The sequence below is a fragment of the Lithobates pipiens genome, unplaced genomic scaffold, assembly GCF_037356315.1.
Source record: "Lithobates pipiens isolate NorthernLeopardFrog02 unplaced genomic scaffold, aLitPip1_a1.2 Scaffold_23, whole genome shotgun sequence".
Lineage (NCBI taxonomy): Eukaryota > Metazoa > Chordata > Amphibia > Anura > Ranidae > Lithobates > Lithobates pipiens.
The window spans coordinates 166,838,268-166,854,025 of record NW_027507785.1 but is presented as its reverse complement, the minus strand read 5'-3'; the positions used below and the strand labels follow the sequence as shown (position 1 = coordinate 166,854,025).

The 15,758-nt window shown below is 41.4% G+C and overlaps 1 protein-coding gene across 6 annotated transcripts in view; it reads left to right on the top strand.

Annotated features, from left to right (window-relative positions):
• Nucleotides 1-15,758, top strand: part of LOC143928001 (myomegalin-like) — a 426,442-nt gene that overhangs the window by 91,008 nt on the left and 319,676 nt on the right. For 5 of the 6 annotated variants that reach the window (XM_077452560.1, XM_077452558.1, XM_077452561.1 and 2 more), the window contains exons 2-3: nucleotides 773-2,105; nucleotides 13,338-13,475. In XM_077452560.1, the coding sequence (XP_077308686.1) occupies nucleotides 1,062-2,105; nucleotides 13,338-13,475 (1,182 nt within the window). In that variant the 5' untranslated portion in view covers nucleotides 773-1,061. The remainder of the gene's footprint in view (nucleotides 1-772; nucleotides 2,106-13,337; nucleotides 13,476-15,758) is intronic. The other variant, XM_077452562.1, reaches the window with a different exon arrangement.

Here is a 15,758-nt window from a genome sequence, read left to right as displayed (position 1 = left end):
GCCTCTCTTCCTTTCGGGGCTGTGGACTATGGCTCTGTGACTGACTGAAGTCGCGTGACGTCACTCCCGCACATGCACGCCGGAGCCGCCGGTCATGGCATGGGCCCTTTAGAAAGGGCACGATCATTTCCCTTTCTTCAGTGCGCATGCACTGATGAAGTCGGTGCAAGCGTATATGGTAAATATCTCCTAAACCGTATTTAAAGGTAAGCATTATTTTAGGCTTACCCGTAGGTAAAAGTGGTGTAATTAGGTTTACAACCACTTTAACTAGGTACAAATGTGTTTTTGGGGTCAGATGTCACCCCCTTCATCAGGGCTGATCAAGTCCTGGCATAACACCCCCAAACCTCAACATTCTGTCCAAGTTCCTTATACAAGAACCCTTCTGACCACATCACAAACCCTCCTCCTGACCCTAGTGTGTATGGACTGACTGCTGAGGCTTGGGGGTGGTATGCCTGGACTTGGTCAGCCCTGATGAACAGTGCGGTGTCTGTCCACTGAAACACGTTGGCTTTTGTACCTAATTAATGTTTGGCATGAAATTGTATTTCAAAATCTAATCTTTAAGTGTGGCGCTTTAATCTCATATTCAAATATTGCTGATCCATTGACATTGCAGACTTACTAGGAGTCAACATTATGGGGTTTGTAGTAAGCAAAGTATGTTAATATAACATTTATATGAAAATGTAAATTGTGTTTATAGGTTCATTTCGAAAATGTGTTCTTTTAAAACTAAAATGTAGTTGTTTTTGTTTCACTACAGCTCAATTGATCTTTAACTGAAGAGAAAGTAGAACAACGGATTCATTTTTATATTTGAGTTACTGCCAAACTACTAACAACTAACACTGAAACATTTAAAATAATTTACTTGAACCCAGGTTTATCTTCTGCCCTATGGTTACATATATTATTTATATATTTAATGATATAACTTGGCTACTTACATCACCTGCATATTTATAGCCAATTGCTGTTAGTATCGAAGTGCTTGCCATTCCTGTTTAATCAGAGGGGAGTTGTATACATCATATTCAAAGTTGGATTTAAAAATGAAAGAGATTTGCAGAATTTGTGGAAGGGAGCTTTGTGGAAATCAGCGAAGATGGATTTTTCATACAGCTGCCAAACTAAATCTTCAGGTTCTATTATCACATGTTCTGGGTAAGGAAATCTTACGTGACGGTCAAGCTGAGTTTGTCTGCAGTAAATGCGCTTTCATGCTGGAACGGTTTTTCAGGTTTGACACCGTGATTGCACGGATTGAAGCTCTCTCTATTGAGAAATTGCAGAAACTCATTTCTGAGAAGGATAGGCTTAAACATTGCCTTACTAGTCTGTATAGGAAGAACAACAATGAAGATGGTCAGGAGGCCAAATCAGTGCACAGCACAATTAAAAATCTGAATCGTACAGATATCCAATGCTCATATTCTGCTCTTTTACAAGAAGACTTTGTATATTCTGGTTCTGAATACTGGACAGAATTGGAAGAATACGGCCAATCAATACAGAATTGTTCACATACTGTGAGTACTGGGACTCTTCCAAGAAAATGCCATTTTTGTTCCTCTTTAAGAGTAGCCGATGCTGACTATGAAGCAGTTTGTAAAGTACCAAGGAGGATTGTCCAGAATATTGCTTATGGGCATTTTTCCATGGGTACTAGCACATTATCAGACTGTGAGGTTGTAAATGTCAACATAGTAGACAGAGATGGATTGGATAAATTACCTTCAGACCATTCAGTTGAATCTCTTACTGAAACCAAAGATCCAGTATTCAGTATGCAAGAAGCTGAGGAAAAAAACATTGGAACCATAGGAAATAAGTTAGAAGTTGCACTTAGTCTTGCTAAAATGTTATACTACAAACCAGTTCATAGCCCAAGGGGAAGCCGAATACCTATAAAAAACAGCGTGGTCTTAAAGTCAAACAACATTCTTTCTGGCTGCGACACAAGTTTGTCAAATGCAGTGACTGGTTTTCTGGATAGCACTGTGGAATATTCTAAGGTCTGTGATGACTTCATGATAACTGATCTTTATACCTTGTGGCAAAACATCTATGAAGACTATATTCCACTTTATTCCAAGGTATTTTATAAATTGTGTATTATTTTGTGCATTTTTTAATTATGAAACTACATACATTATATTTGTTGCAAAATTTACACTGACTTTTTTATTTTTATATTTATTTTGTAAAATGTCATCAATGGCCATGTCAGGTAATCTGTAACATTTGTCCTAGTAATGTCACCCTTAACTTACTATCGAAACTAGGTGTTTGTGTTTTTATGTATATGCCGATAAATCCAGCTTTTTCTATTTTTACTTTGATGGGGTGATCTTGCCAGTTCACCTTCTATCCTAACTCAAACTGGCTACGCCAAGCACAAAAGCAGGTCCATGCTGGTATGGCCAGTATGCATAGCTGTGTGTCCTGCTTGGAGGTATAGGATGCTGTTCTGTACAGTGTGTCTCTATCTCTCATAGTCAGCCACACTACCCACCCAGCCCTTCTGTGTTGATTGACAATGACTTCTGCTGGAAGCTGCTATTAGTAAACACAGCAGGACTGGGCCATGCCAGCCAAATGGAGTATGGAGGTAAAGTTGCAGTTCATCTGACTCCCACAGACGCACCCCACCCCCCCCCCCCCCTGATATGGGAAACAGTGATGACTGGGGGCTGTGTGATCATGTGACTGTCTTTTAAAGCATTTAACCAAGGTATTCAGCATTTTCTTAAAAATAAAAACTGTTTAAAGTAGAACTAAAGACAACATTTTTATTTCATTTTTGATAGAGTAAGAGAATATTATAACCCCTGGCCATTTTTTTTTCTGCCATCTCCATTTGTCTCATTGAGATTTCTGTTCACTTCCTGTCCTATAGCAAAAAACAGGAAGTGAGTGGAAATCCTTCCAAAGTGAGGGAATAAATGGTTGTTACCTGGGTCATCAGAACTAGTGTCCCCTTTGGAAGATGTTGTTCTCTGTTATTTAGGATTTTTCTTCACTTTTACTTTTGACGGTAATAGTAAACTGGAAAATTGAGAGAGTGAATCTCCCTAATGGTGAAACAGATAGCAATAAAAACCTGAGAGGGTTTCTAACCTCTCTCGAATATATCCAAAACAAAAATGGCTTTGTCTTTAGTTATACTTTGAAGTGGTTGTAAAGACTGAAAGTTTTTTACCTTCATGCATTCTATGCATGAAGGTAAAAAAACTTTGTGTGCTGCTCCCCACAGCCCCCTAATACCCACCTGAGCCCCCTCTTGATCCAGCGATGTGCATGGGAGCCTTGGCTGCCCCGGGTCTCTCTCTCCTCATTGACGGAGACAGCAGCAGGAGCCACTCTTAAAGAGCTCCAGTCTGTAAAAAACTAAATTAAAAGTCAGCAGCTACAAATTCTGTAGCTGCTAACTTTTAATATAAGGATGCTTACTTGTCTAGGGACCCCACAATGTCAGCACCCCAAGCCCGTTCGTCAGTTGGCTTCGGTGCAGGCACCGGTATTGTAAGTAAAAACCGTCAGTAAAGCCTTTAAGCTTCACAGCTGGATTTCTACTGCACATGTGTAAGTCACACTGCGCTTTCTGAATGGTCTCTCAGTCTTCTAGGATCTATGTGTGTCCCAGAAGGCAGCGGGGGAAGGAGGAGGGATCGGAAATGTCTTAGATCGGCGATCAAAACCAGGTACCCGCTCCTCCTCTCCAAAATAAGTGGCAAATGTGGCAGTGGAAGGGGGGGGGGGGGTGGTGTGAACAAGTGGAACTTCCCCTTTTGGATGGAGCTCCCTTTAAGTTAGTAAATGTTTAATATGTGAGAGTTGTCTGTGATACTACTGTATTCACAAATACTTAAAAGCGAACTATATCCTATTTTTTACAGCTAAGAAAGCTGCTATCTAATGCCTTGTACACACAGTCGGACATTCCGACCACAAAATCTGTCTGATTTTTTCTGACGGATTTTGTCCTAAACTGGTGTTACATAGAATAGAATAAAAACTCCTCCTACAAGCTTTAACCAGACACTGATAGAAGTCACAAGACTGCTATACCCCGCTGAAGAGAAAGGGTATTTGGCAGTTTATATTTACAAAAATAATTGCAATTCCATGTTCTGTGCACCGTGGAAGACCAGATATAATGACTGCAGAGCCCTGGGTTTAGTAACACTTTAAAAGAAACCTATATTTTGAGAAATATGAGGCTGAAATTGTAGACCAAATTCTGAATTTGCTAGTGGCCTGCTTGTCTTTGATTTCAGCGTATTCTAAGTCGGTGAGAACATATCAAGTCTAAATGATGCAGAACCTCTCATCTGTATACTTGTTGCAGGTCTATGTCTTGAGAAAGTATTAAACCTATTGCATCAGCATGATAGCCAGGCAAATAGCATTTTTGGTAGGATAACAATTATTCCTCACTGTTGTTTTCTTTTAAAGCTTTCTTATATTGTTAAAGTGATAGGCAATTAAAAAATAAAATAACAAACATGTCATACTTACCTGCTCTGTGTAATGGCTTTGCACAGAACAGCCCGATCTTCTTCTTCTCGGATCCCCCACCAGCGCTCCTGGCTTCTCCTTTTTGTCAAGTGCCCCCAGAGCAAGCAGGCTCACACACAGCGCCATGGCTCAGCCCTGTCCCGCCCCCTCTCTTTCCTCATTGGCTCACTGGCTCTGTCTTAGCCAATGAGGAGGGGGAGTCCCCGGAGAGCCTCTTGTGCACATAGCTGGATTGCGATGGGGCTCAGATAAGTATTGGGAGGGCTGCTGCATAATGAAGATTTTTTTTATAAAGCATGAAGGTAAATACCTTGAGCTTCTACCACCACTTTACATTTTTACATTTAACTTACTATGTATGTAATATGTCTGGGGTAATTTACTTATGCCGCGGACACACAGCTGGACTTTCCATCAGAAAAGGTCAGACGGAATAATTTCATCGGATATTACGATCGTGTGTGGGCTTCATTTGACTTTTTTTATTTTTTTATTCTGACAGACCTAGAAATAGAACATGTTTTAAATCTTTCCGACGGAATCAATTCCTATCAGGAAAACCATTCGTCTGTATGCTATTCCGACAGACCAAAAACGACGCAAGGGCAGCTATTGACTACTGGCTATTGAACTTCCTTTTCTAGTCCTGTTGTTGTGATCATTTTGCCATGTACAGACGATCGGAAATTGAGCCAGCAATAGACGGATGAGAGCTTTTCATCGGAAAATGCGAGCGTGTGTAGGCTCCATCAGACAAAAGATTGAGAGCATGTTCTCAATTTTTCTGGAAAAAGTTTTGATCGGAAATTCCGATCATCTGTAGCAATTCCGACGTGCAAAATTCCTATGCATGCTCGGAAACAATTTGACGCATGCTCGGAAGCATTGAACTTCATTTTCTCGGCTTGTCGTGTTGTACATCACCGTGTTCTTGACTGTCGGAATTAGGTGCGACCGTGTGTAGGCAACACAAGCTTGAGCGGAATTCCGTCGGAATTCTGTCGGAAAAACCATCCAAGGCTTTTCTGACGAGAATTCCGATCGTGCGTACACGGCATCAGAGTTTATTCTTCTGATGGAAAGTCCGGTCGTGTGTATGCGGCATTAGGTATAACTGAGTATATGACTTTCTATGTGTTTGTAGATATTTTTAGCATAGAGTGCAATACATTTGTAATCCATAATTTGTAATCCATTAATGACAGACACTACATTTTCCAGTACTAAATGGATTTATTATATTTGTAGAGAATTCATTAATCAGTGGTCATTGCATGTATTTCCCCTTTCATCTTTTTATCACCCCTACCATTATATTGTAGCATTTTTCCAAATAATGTTATTTTAACCAGTTGCCGACCGCCGCACGCCGATGTACGTCGGTACAATGGCACGGGCAGGCATAAGGACATACATGTACGTCCCTTGCCTCCCGCGGGTCGGGGGCCCGATCGGGCCCCCGCCCGGTGCCTGCGGCGGTCGGTATTCGTTCGGGAGCGATCCCGGACGAGGGGACGGCCATTCATTCATGGCCACCCCCTCGCGATCGCTCCCGACGAATAGAAATCCCCGGTGACATCACTTCCTCTCCTGTAATGTAAACACAGGAGAGGAAGTGATGTATTCTCTCCTCCGTGTCGGTATTTTTCGTTCCGACACGGAGGAGAGCGGATCAATAAGTTGCACCAACACTCTACACACACAGTAGAACATGCCAGGCACACTCACACCCCCCCTTTACCCCCCGATCACCCCCCCCAATTACCCCTGCCCCCCAGTCACAGTGACACCAATGTCATTTTTTTTTTTTTTTTTTTTTGCATTGGTGTCATTTGTGACTGTAATAACTGTTAGGGCAGTTAGAGTTAGCCCCCTTTAGTTCTAATGTACCCCCCTAACCCCCCCAATAAAGGTTTAACCCCGTGATCACCCCCCGTCGCCAGTGTCACTAAGGCTGGGTTCACATTGCAGCGGTTTATGAGAACGAATGTGATTCGCACCGCACTGCAGTGCAAATCACATCCGATCTCTGTGCGATTCGAGTTCAGCCATTCGCCGCACCCGCCGCACCCGCCACACCCGCCGCACCCGCCGCAAATTCGCACGGGACCCTTTTTTTGGCCCGCAGCAGAATCGGATCGCATGGGTGTTCACACCATGCGATCCGAGTTTGCAGATCGCACTGCGATATGCGAACTGATCTGGGGGTGTCAGTAACATTTCACTGACACTCCCAGCAGTTCGCATAGGGCAGTGTGAACTGCCGCCGGGAGGCATGCGATGCGGGAACCCGCCGCGGATTCGCGGCGTTTCCGCATCGCTCCAGTGTGAACCCAGCCTAATAAGCGATCATTTTTCTGATCGCCGTATTAGTGTCACAGGTGACGCTAGTTAGGCAGGTAGGTATTTAGGTTCGCCGCAGCTTTTTATAGCGCCAGGGACCCCCATATACTACCGCATAAAGCCCCCTGATTGCCCCCTAGTTAACCCTTTCACCTGTGATCACCATATAACTGTTACAGGTGACGCTGGTTGGTTAGTTATTTTTTTATAGTTTCAGGGCACCCGCCATTTATTACCTAATAAAGGTTTAACCCCCTGATCACCCGGCGGGTGTCATTTGTGACTAATAACTGTTAGGGCAGTTAGGGTTAGCCCCCTTTAGTTCTAAGGTACCCCCCTAACCCCCCCAATAAAGGTTTAACCCCGTGATCACCCCCCGTCGCCAGTGTCACTAAGGCTGGGTTCACATTGCAGCGGTTTGAGAACGGATGTGATTCGCACCGCACTGCAGTGCAAATCACATCCGATCTCTGTGCGATTCGAGTTCAGCCATTCGCCGCACCCGCCACACCCGCCGCACCCGCCGCAAATTCGCACGGGACCCTTTTTTTGGCCCGCAGCAGAATCGGATCGCATGGGTGTTCACACCATGCGATCCGAGTTTGCAGATCGCACTGCGATATGCGAACTGATCTGGGGGTGTCAGTAACATTTCACTGACCCTCCCAGCAGTTCGCATAGGGCAGTGTGAACTGCCGCCGGGAGGCATGCGATGCGGGAACCCGCCGCGCATTCGTGGCGTTCCCGCATCGCTCCAGTGTGAACCCAGCCTAATAAGCGATCGTTTTTCTGATCGCTGTATTAGTGTCACAGGTGACGCTAGTTAGGCAGGTAGGTATTTAGGTTCGCCGCAGCTTTTTATAGCGCCAGGGACCCCCATATACTACCGCATAAAGCCCCCTGATTGCCCCCTAGTTAACCCTTTCACCAGTGATCACCATATAACTGTTACAGGTGACGCTGGTTGGTTAGTTATTTTTTTATAGTTTCAGGGCACCCGCCATTTATTACCTAGTCTCACTAGTGTACCCCTAAATTTAGGGGTGTCTACTTTCCAAAATGGGGTCATTTGGGGGGGGTTTGTGCCATCTTGGCATTTTATGGCCTTCAAAACTGTAACGCCCTTAGAAAGCCTGAAGGCGGTGCTTGGTTTTCGGGGCCCCGTACGCGGCTAGGCTCCCAAAAAGTCCCACATATGTGGTATCCCCGTACTCAGGAGAAGCAGCAGAATTTATTTTGGGGTGTCATTTCACATATGCCCATGGCATGCGTGAGCAATATATCATTTAGTGACAACTTTGTGAAAAAAAAAAAAAAAAAAAAGTTTGTAATTTTCCCGCAACTTGTGGCAAAATATAAAATATTCCATGGACTCAACATGCCTCTCAGCAAATAGCTTGGGGTGTCTACTTTCTAAAATGGGGTCATTTGTGGGGGTTTTGTGCCATCTTGGCATTTTATGGCCTTCAAAACTGTAATAGGTAGTGAGAAGTGAACTCAAAAATTTACGCCCTTAGAAAGCCTGAAGGCGGTGCTTGGTTTTCGGGGCCCCGTACGCGGCTAGGCTCCCAAAAAGTCCCACATATGTGGTATCCCCGTACTCAGGAGAAGCAGCAGAATTTATTTTGGGGTGTCATTTCACATATGCCCATGGCATGTGTGAGCAATATATCATTTAGTGACAACTTTGTGAAAAAAAAAAAAAAAAAAGTTTGTAATTTTCCCGCAACTTGTGGCAAAATATAAAATATTCCATGAACTCAACATGCCTCTCAGCAAATAGCTTGGGGTGTCTACTTTCTAAAATGGGGTCATTTGTGGGGGTTTTGTGCCATCTTGGCATTTTATGGCCTTCAAAACTGTAATAGGTAGTGAGAAGTGAACTCAAAAATTTACGCCCTTAGAAAGCCTGAAGGCGGTGCTTGGTTTTCGGGGCCCCGTACGCGGCTAGGCTCCCAAAAAGTCCCACATATGTGGTATCCCCGTACTCAGGAGAAGCAGCAGAATTTATTTTGGGGTGTCATTTCACATACGCCCATAGCATGTGTGAGCAATATATCATTTAGTGACAACTTTGTGTAAAAAAAAAAAAAAAATTTTTTTTTTGTCATTATTCAATCGCTTGAGGCAAAAAAATAAAATATTCAATGGGCTCAACATGCCTCTTATCAATTTCCTTAGGGGGTCTACTTTCCAAAATGGGGTCATTTGGGGGGGTTTTGTACTGCCCTGCCATTTTAGCACCTCAAGAAATGAGATAGGCAGTCGTAAACTAAAAGCTGCGTAAATTCCAGAAAACGTACCTTAGTTTGTAGATGTGACAACTTTTGCGCAAACCAATAAATATACAATTATTGACTTTTTTTTTACCAAAGACATGTGGCTGAATACATTTTGGCCTAAATGTATGACTAAAATTGAGTTTATTGGATTTTTCTAATAACAAAAAGTAGAAAATATCATTTTTTTTCAAAATTTGCGGTCTTTTTACGTTTATATCGCAAAAAATAAAAATCGCAGAGGCAATCAAATACCATCAAAAGAAAGCTCTATTTGTGGGAAGAAAAGGACGCAAATTTTGTTTGGGTACAACATTGCATGACCGCGCAATTACCAGTTAAAGCAGCGCAGTGCCAAAGTGTAAAAAGACCTCTGGTCATTTACCAGCAAAATGGTCCGGTCTGAAAGTGGTTAAAGTGACACTAAACTCTAGTTTTAAAAAAAAAAATATTCAGGGATGTGTGTTCTTAAAGAGGAACTACATTCATTTTTAAAAAAGTTTAAAAATTCCCCATACTGACAAGTTGCGTTCCATGCAGTGCAATGGAACCGTTCTAATGGGAGCTGCTCCGACTTAGAAAAAGGTTCCTGTACTACTTGGGGGGCGACTTTGGAGCGCCTTGCATTGACTTCTATTAAAGAAGTCCTTTGCAAGCTGCGCTGAGGTCGCGCTGTGCGGGGTGTCGGATTCAGTGTCGGATGACTTTGAACTGCCAGTGGGAACCGGAACTTTTTTGCTTCTTTTTTTCTGCTAATATATCATTAACCACTTAAGGACCAGGCCTCTTTTTCAGACTCGGTGTTTACAAGTTAAAAACCATTTTTTTTGCTAGAAAATTACTTAGAACCCCCAAACATTATAATTTTTTTTTAACACCCTAGAGAATAAAATGGCGGTCATTGCAAAACTTTTTGTCACACCGTATTTGCGCAGCGGTCTTACAAGCGCACTTTTTATGGAAAAAAATCACTTTTTTGAATAAAAAAATAAGACAACAGTAAAGTTATCCCAATTTTGTTTTATATTGTGAAAGATAATGTAACGCCGAGTAAATTGATAACCAACATGTCACTTTTACCCTTAAAAATCTCCATAGGTGACATTTAAAAAAATTCTACAGGTTGCATGTTTTAAGTTACAGAGGAGGTCTAGGGCTAGATTTAATGCTCTCGCTCTAGCGATTGTGACAATATGTGTGATTTGATCACTGTTTTCATATGCGGGTGCTACTCATGTTTGCGTTTGCTTCTGCTCGCGAGCTCGTCGGGATGTGGCACTTTAAAAAACATTTTTTTCTTATTTATTTTATTTTATTTTTACACTGTTTAAAAAAAAAGAAAATAATTTGGGTCACTTTTATTTCTATTACAAGGAATTTAAACATCCCTTTTAATAGAAAAAAGCATGACAGGACCTCTTAAATATGAGATCTGGGGTCAAAAAGACCCCAGATCTCATATTTGGACTTAGATGCAATAAAAAAATTGTCATTTAAAAACATGACGTTAAAAAAATGTGCCTTTAAGACATATGGTATGGCTATGGTATGGAGACGGGTGGGGGCCATCTTAGCCTCACTCGTCTCCATACCCAGCTACGGATAGGATCTCTCCCGCCGCCGATAACGGTGATCTCCTGGGGAATCCGCCGCAGAGACCATCATTATTGTTTACGGAACCACCACCTGAAGAGATGGACACCTCGGTTGTGGCAGCAGCTGCTGCCATTACAGAGATATCCCTCTTCAAAAAAGGGACGTACATCGTCGTGCGGCGGTCGGTAAGTGGTTAAAAATGTTTTGTTTTATGTGTTTTCAGCTTAGCTGAAACACAATCTTTTCTCCTGTGCATCTGTCCCCCACACATTTAGAAAGCACCTCCCAGGGAACAGATTTAACCCCTTGATCGCCCCTGGTGTTAACCCCTTTCCTGCCAGTGTAATTTAAACAGTAATCTGTGTATTTTTTTTAAAGCACTGATCACTATATTGGTGTCACTGGTCCCCAAAAAGTGTCATTAAGTGTCTAATTTGTCTGCCGCAAGGTCGCAGGCCCACTAAAAACCCCTGATTGCTGCCATTACTAGTAAAAACTATTTTAAAAAGTCCCTAAATCTACTCCGTATTTTGTAGACGCTATAACTTTTGTGCATACCAATCAATATACGTTGATTGGGATTTTTTTTTACCAAAAATATGTAGCAGAATACATATTGGCCTAAATTAATGAAGAAATTCGAATTTTTCATTTTTTTTATTAGTAATGTTTTGTAGCAGAAAGTAAAAACTTTTGCTAGCTTTAGAAACTGCAGCTTAGCATTACGTGCTATTGTTTAGTCTATGATCTAACAAAAATCCTTCTCAACCCCTCAATTGAACCCCCCAGATTATGTAATACGTGTATGTTTTTAGCCCCCAAGTGCATACATTTATATTTATCAACATTAAACCTCATTTACCACATTGTTGCCCAAATTGAAAAGTGCATAGAGGTTGGCCTTTAAATTGGAGACATCTTGTAAGGACATTATTCCACTACATAACCTGGTGTCATCTGCATAGACTGAACATGTACCTTTAATCCCAAACTCTTTATCATTTATAAATGTGTTATAAATATGCATATAGAAATATACAAAATATTTATGGTATTTTCTTCAACGCTATTAAAAATCCCTGTTTTTTCCATCTATATGGACGTACAGTATGTCGCTTCTAAAAGAATCAAAACACAATGCTAGACAAATCAAATACATGAATGTAGCACATAACATATAGTGTGGACTGCTGGAAACAAATAGTTATAACATTAAAGTCATTGTAAATTCTAGTTGTTTTTTTTAGGTAGAAATAACAAACATGTCATATTTACCTGCTCTATGCAGTGGTTTTGCACAGGAGCTCTTCTCAGGTCCCTCTTTGGTGCTGCTGGCCCCTCCCTCCTGTTGAGTGCCCCCAGAGCAAGCAGCTGGCTATAGGGGGCACCCATGCCAAGTTACAGTTCCCTGTGTCCATTCAGACATGGAGCCGCAGCCTGCCCCCCTTTCTTTTTTCGTTGACTGACTGACTTGATGGACAGCAGCGGGAGCCAATGGCACCATACTGCTGTCTCGGCCAATGAGGAGGGGAGTCCCAGGCAGTCGAGACATTCCTACAACATCGCTGGCTCAGGTAAGTATTAGGAGGGCTGAGGGGGGCTGCTGCACACAGAAAGCTTTTTATCTTAATGTATAGAATGCATTAAGATAAAAAAAAAACTGACTTTACAATCACTTTAAAGGCATTTTGTTGTATCTGTTCAATAAGTGCCAGAAGTGTGTTACTGGCAGGATCACGAGGTGAAAATAAAGGTATAAAATGGCACCTCATTATTACTGGCAAGCTGCTTTATTTTACATTTTTGTTTTGGGATTCAAATACAAATAAATACAGTACATACAGTACATGATTTGTTGACCTTGTTTTTCAAAATCCCAGCTGTGCCAGTACATACTGTACATATGCTGTTAAAAAGTCATCAATGCCAATCCTGTGTGTCCATCCCCTAGTGGCTAGTTAAACTCCAATAGAGCCTTTCACTAATGCCGCGTACACACGATCAGACTTTCCGGCAGACCGGAATCCGTCGGACAATTTGATTGTGTGTGGGCTCCAGCGGACATTTTTTTCCCCAAAAGTCCGATGGACCTAGAAATAAAACATGTTTCAAATCTATCCGATGGACTCGAGTCCGATGGACTAAAAACCTGGAAAAACTTTCGTCTGTGTGCTAGTCCAATGGACCAAATACGACACAAGGGCAGCTATTTGCTACTGGCTATTGAACTTCCTTGTTTAGTCTCGTTTACGTCATCATATTCAAAACTAACGAACTTTCGAACGAACTTAGTCTGGTCGTTTGTGGCCAAGTCTGTTTCATTCAGAAAGTCTGTCGGACCTCCGCCAAAAGTCTGTCGGGAAGACTGTCAGACCTGGTTGGACGTAAAGTCCGGTCTTGCGTACGCGGCATAAGGGTGTATGTCCAGCAATCACCTGTACTGCTTTACCACTGTGATCCCAGGACAATCGCTGTTTTGTTATTTAAAAATAAAACAATTAGTTACAATAAATATTGTTGCATTCTAACTGGACATTTTCTACAGTGAAAATAAATGTCAATAACACTGTTCCTTTTTTTTTTTTTCAGAATCTTGTTGAAAAACAAAGTCGGGATGCAAACCAGTATGGTGCTTTACTTGAGAAACAAGTTTCTATGCTCCAGAAGGCTGAAATGGAGATTCAAACTCTTAAGGAAAAATTACAGGAGTCTCAAGACACAGTTGAGGTATTTATGGAAAAAAAACTGACCTAAATAGACAAATTTCATATTTTCTGCTAATGCATCTAAGAGAAAATGTGGTCTGGAATATTTGTTTTGATAATTTTACACTGTCCTCATGTCAGGCTACTTTAGCAGTCCAAAGATGCCCTTTTCATGATGCCTTTGGCAGGGACTATATTCGATTTTTCTTGGAATAGCACTGCAACATAACCCCCTTATCTAGGATCATTCGTAGTCAATAATGGCACTCGACACTTGTTAAATGGGTATAGATGGTCTCGTCCTTCCAAACAATAGTAGGGGCACCAATGTCTCATTTGGGGAATGCGTTATTACATGTAGGGTAAGGATGTTCTCCAGTGACGAATCATGAGCAGTGAACCTTTAAAAATGTGTAGGGAAAATAAACATACACTGTTGTGTGCCCTGGCCTGTACACTTGGGGGTGTATTTATAATAAATTTGTATAGCATAACAATTTAGCCACTAAAAGTGCATGTGCATTTGTTCTGTGTGAATATAGCAAAAAATAATGTATTAAGCTATTAACAGTACTGGTTGAATGTTTTTCATTAAATGGCTTATTTACAACATGCTATATGTGTTCATTGTGCAGTTTTGTAAGCAAATGTATATGCATTTGTAATGTGTTTGCAAGGCATCTGTGTCCCATTTTCAGTGCATTTTTTTACTGTGTTGCAATTACATCCATTTGTAGTGTGTTCTATTGCGTTCACATGCAAACAAAAATGCAGCATACTCTACTTGGGCTTATTGAAATACATTTTTCTCACATATATGCGTTTGTACTGCATTTAAAAATGTGTTAGACTGCATCTGTTTCAACGAGCCATTGAAACCAAAAACACTGCACCATGTCACTAGAAGGTGCTAAGTATCATAGAAATTACAACCATTTATCAGCCAGATAACAGAAAATTGTATCAAATACTTACGGTAATTTTCCTTTCCTGGCGCCAAACCATGGCAGCATACTAGTGATAGAGCCCCCCTCTCTTGACTACTCCCTCAGGAGCAGTGAATAGCATAAAAAAAGGACTAGTTAGCCGTCCCCCCATTCTTTGTAACAAGCTACATACCGAAGTGTACAGGGTGGGTCCGTATGCTGCCATGGTTTGGCTTCAGGAAAGGAAAATCACTGTAAGTATTTGATACAGTTTTCAGTTTTCCTTACGCCAACATGGCAGCATACTAGTGATAAATAACTTACTGGCAGGGTGGGTTCTACTTGCCAAACCAATCTTCTAATTAGGATGGGATCATCCTTCCTACAAAGTGCCCTGATGACAAGGCACCTGGCCTAGCAGGTCTACTCCGTAAAATTTGAGTAAGTATGCTGAAATGACCATGATTGACACCGTAGAGGCTCTCAAATGTGCTGCCTATGAGGCTGCAACCAATCTGGTAATTTCTTTATTGGAGACCAGAAACCAGCTGTCTGATAAAAGATTTATAATGGGTAAATTATTTGACAGTATGGCAGGAAATGAAAACAATTACTGAAATAAAGGGCTATACGTTATATACTCCAAAATGGAACAATAGTAGTTATGGGGAACAGATGAAACTGGAAAAATGTTATTTTTATATCAGTTTGCAGCATTGTACCGTTCTGTAAAATTGAATGCAATATGGCAATCTGCAATAGAAATTTCATTTTGTGTGAGCTACACCCTAAGGGTTAAATATTTCTGAAGGGATGCAGACAATGCAACTTTTCTCATCAGAAAAACTGAAAGTGTACCAGCTGACCATAATGAACCAGTCCCTTCCATTTAGACTCCATATCCAAAGAACCTGGTCTGACAAACAGGTATTTTTTACGGGCAGAAACTGTTAGCAATCTGCAACAAAATTTGATAAAATACATATATATGAGTGAATATAAGCAAGTGGAGTTTATTTGCTAAAGGCCAAAAGACTATGCACTTTGCATGTGCAGTTGTGTTTATTTTCCCTAGAGTTTAATGAATCTGGTGAAGCTTCATTTTGTAAAGAATACCCAATCAGGTGTAAGGAAAATGATGGCAATCAGCAGAGCTGCCGCAACGTCACTAAGCTCTAGGGAAACTGAGTACAACTGCACTTGCAGAGTGCACAGTTTATTTGTCTGTAGTGAATGAACTCCTGCGACTTTGTTTTTTTTGGTTGTCTCATTGGACACTCAGTGTGCCCAGTGACAATTTCAGTGACTCTTAGAAAATCTGGATACAGTTTCCTTTTTGTTCTTGTTTTTGGAAAATAATTGTAGCAGTGGTAAATAAA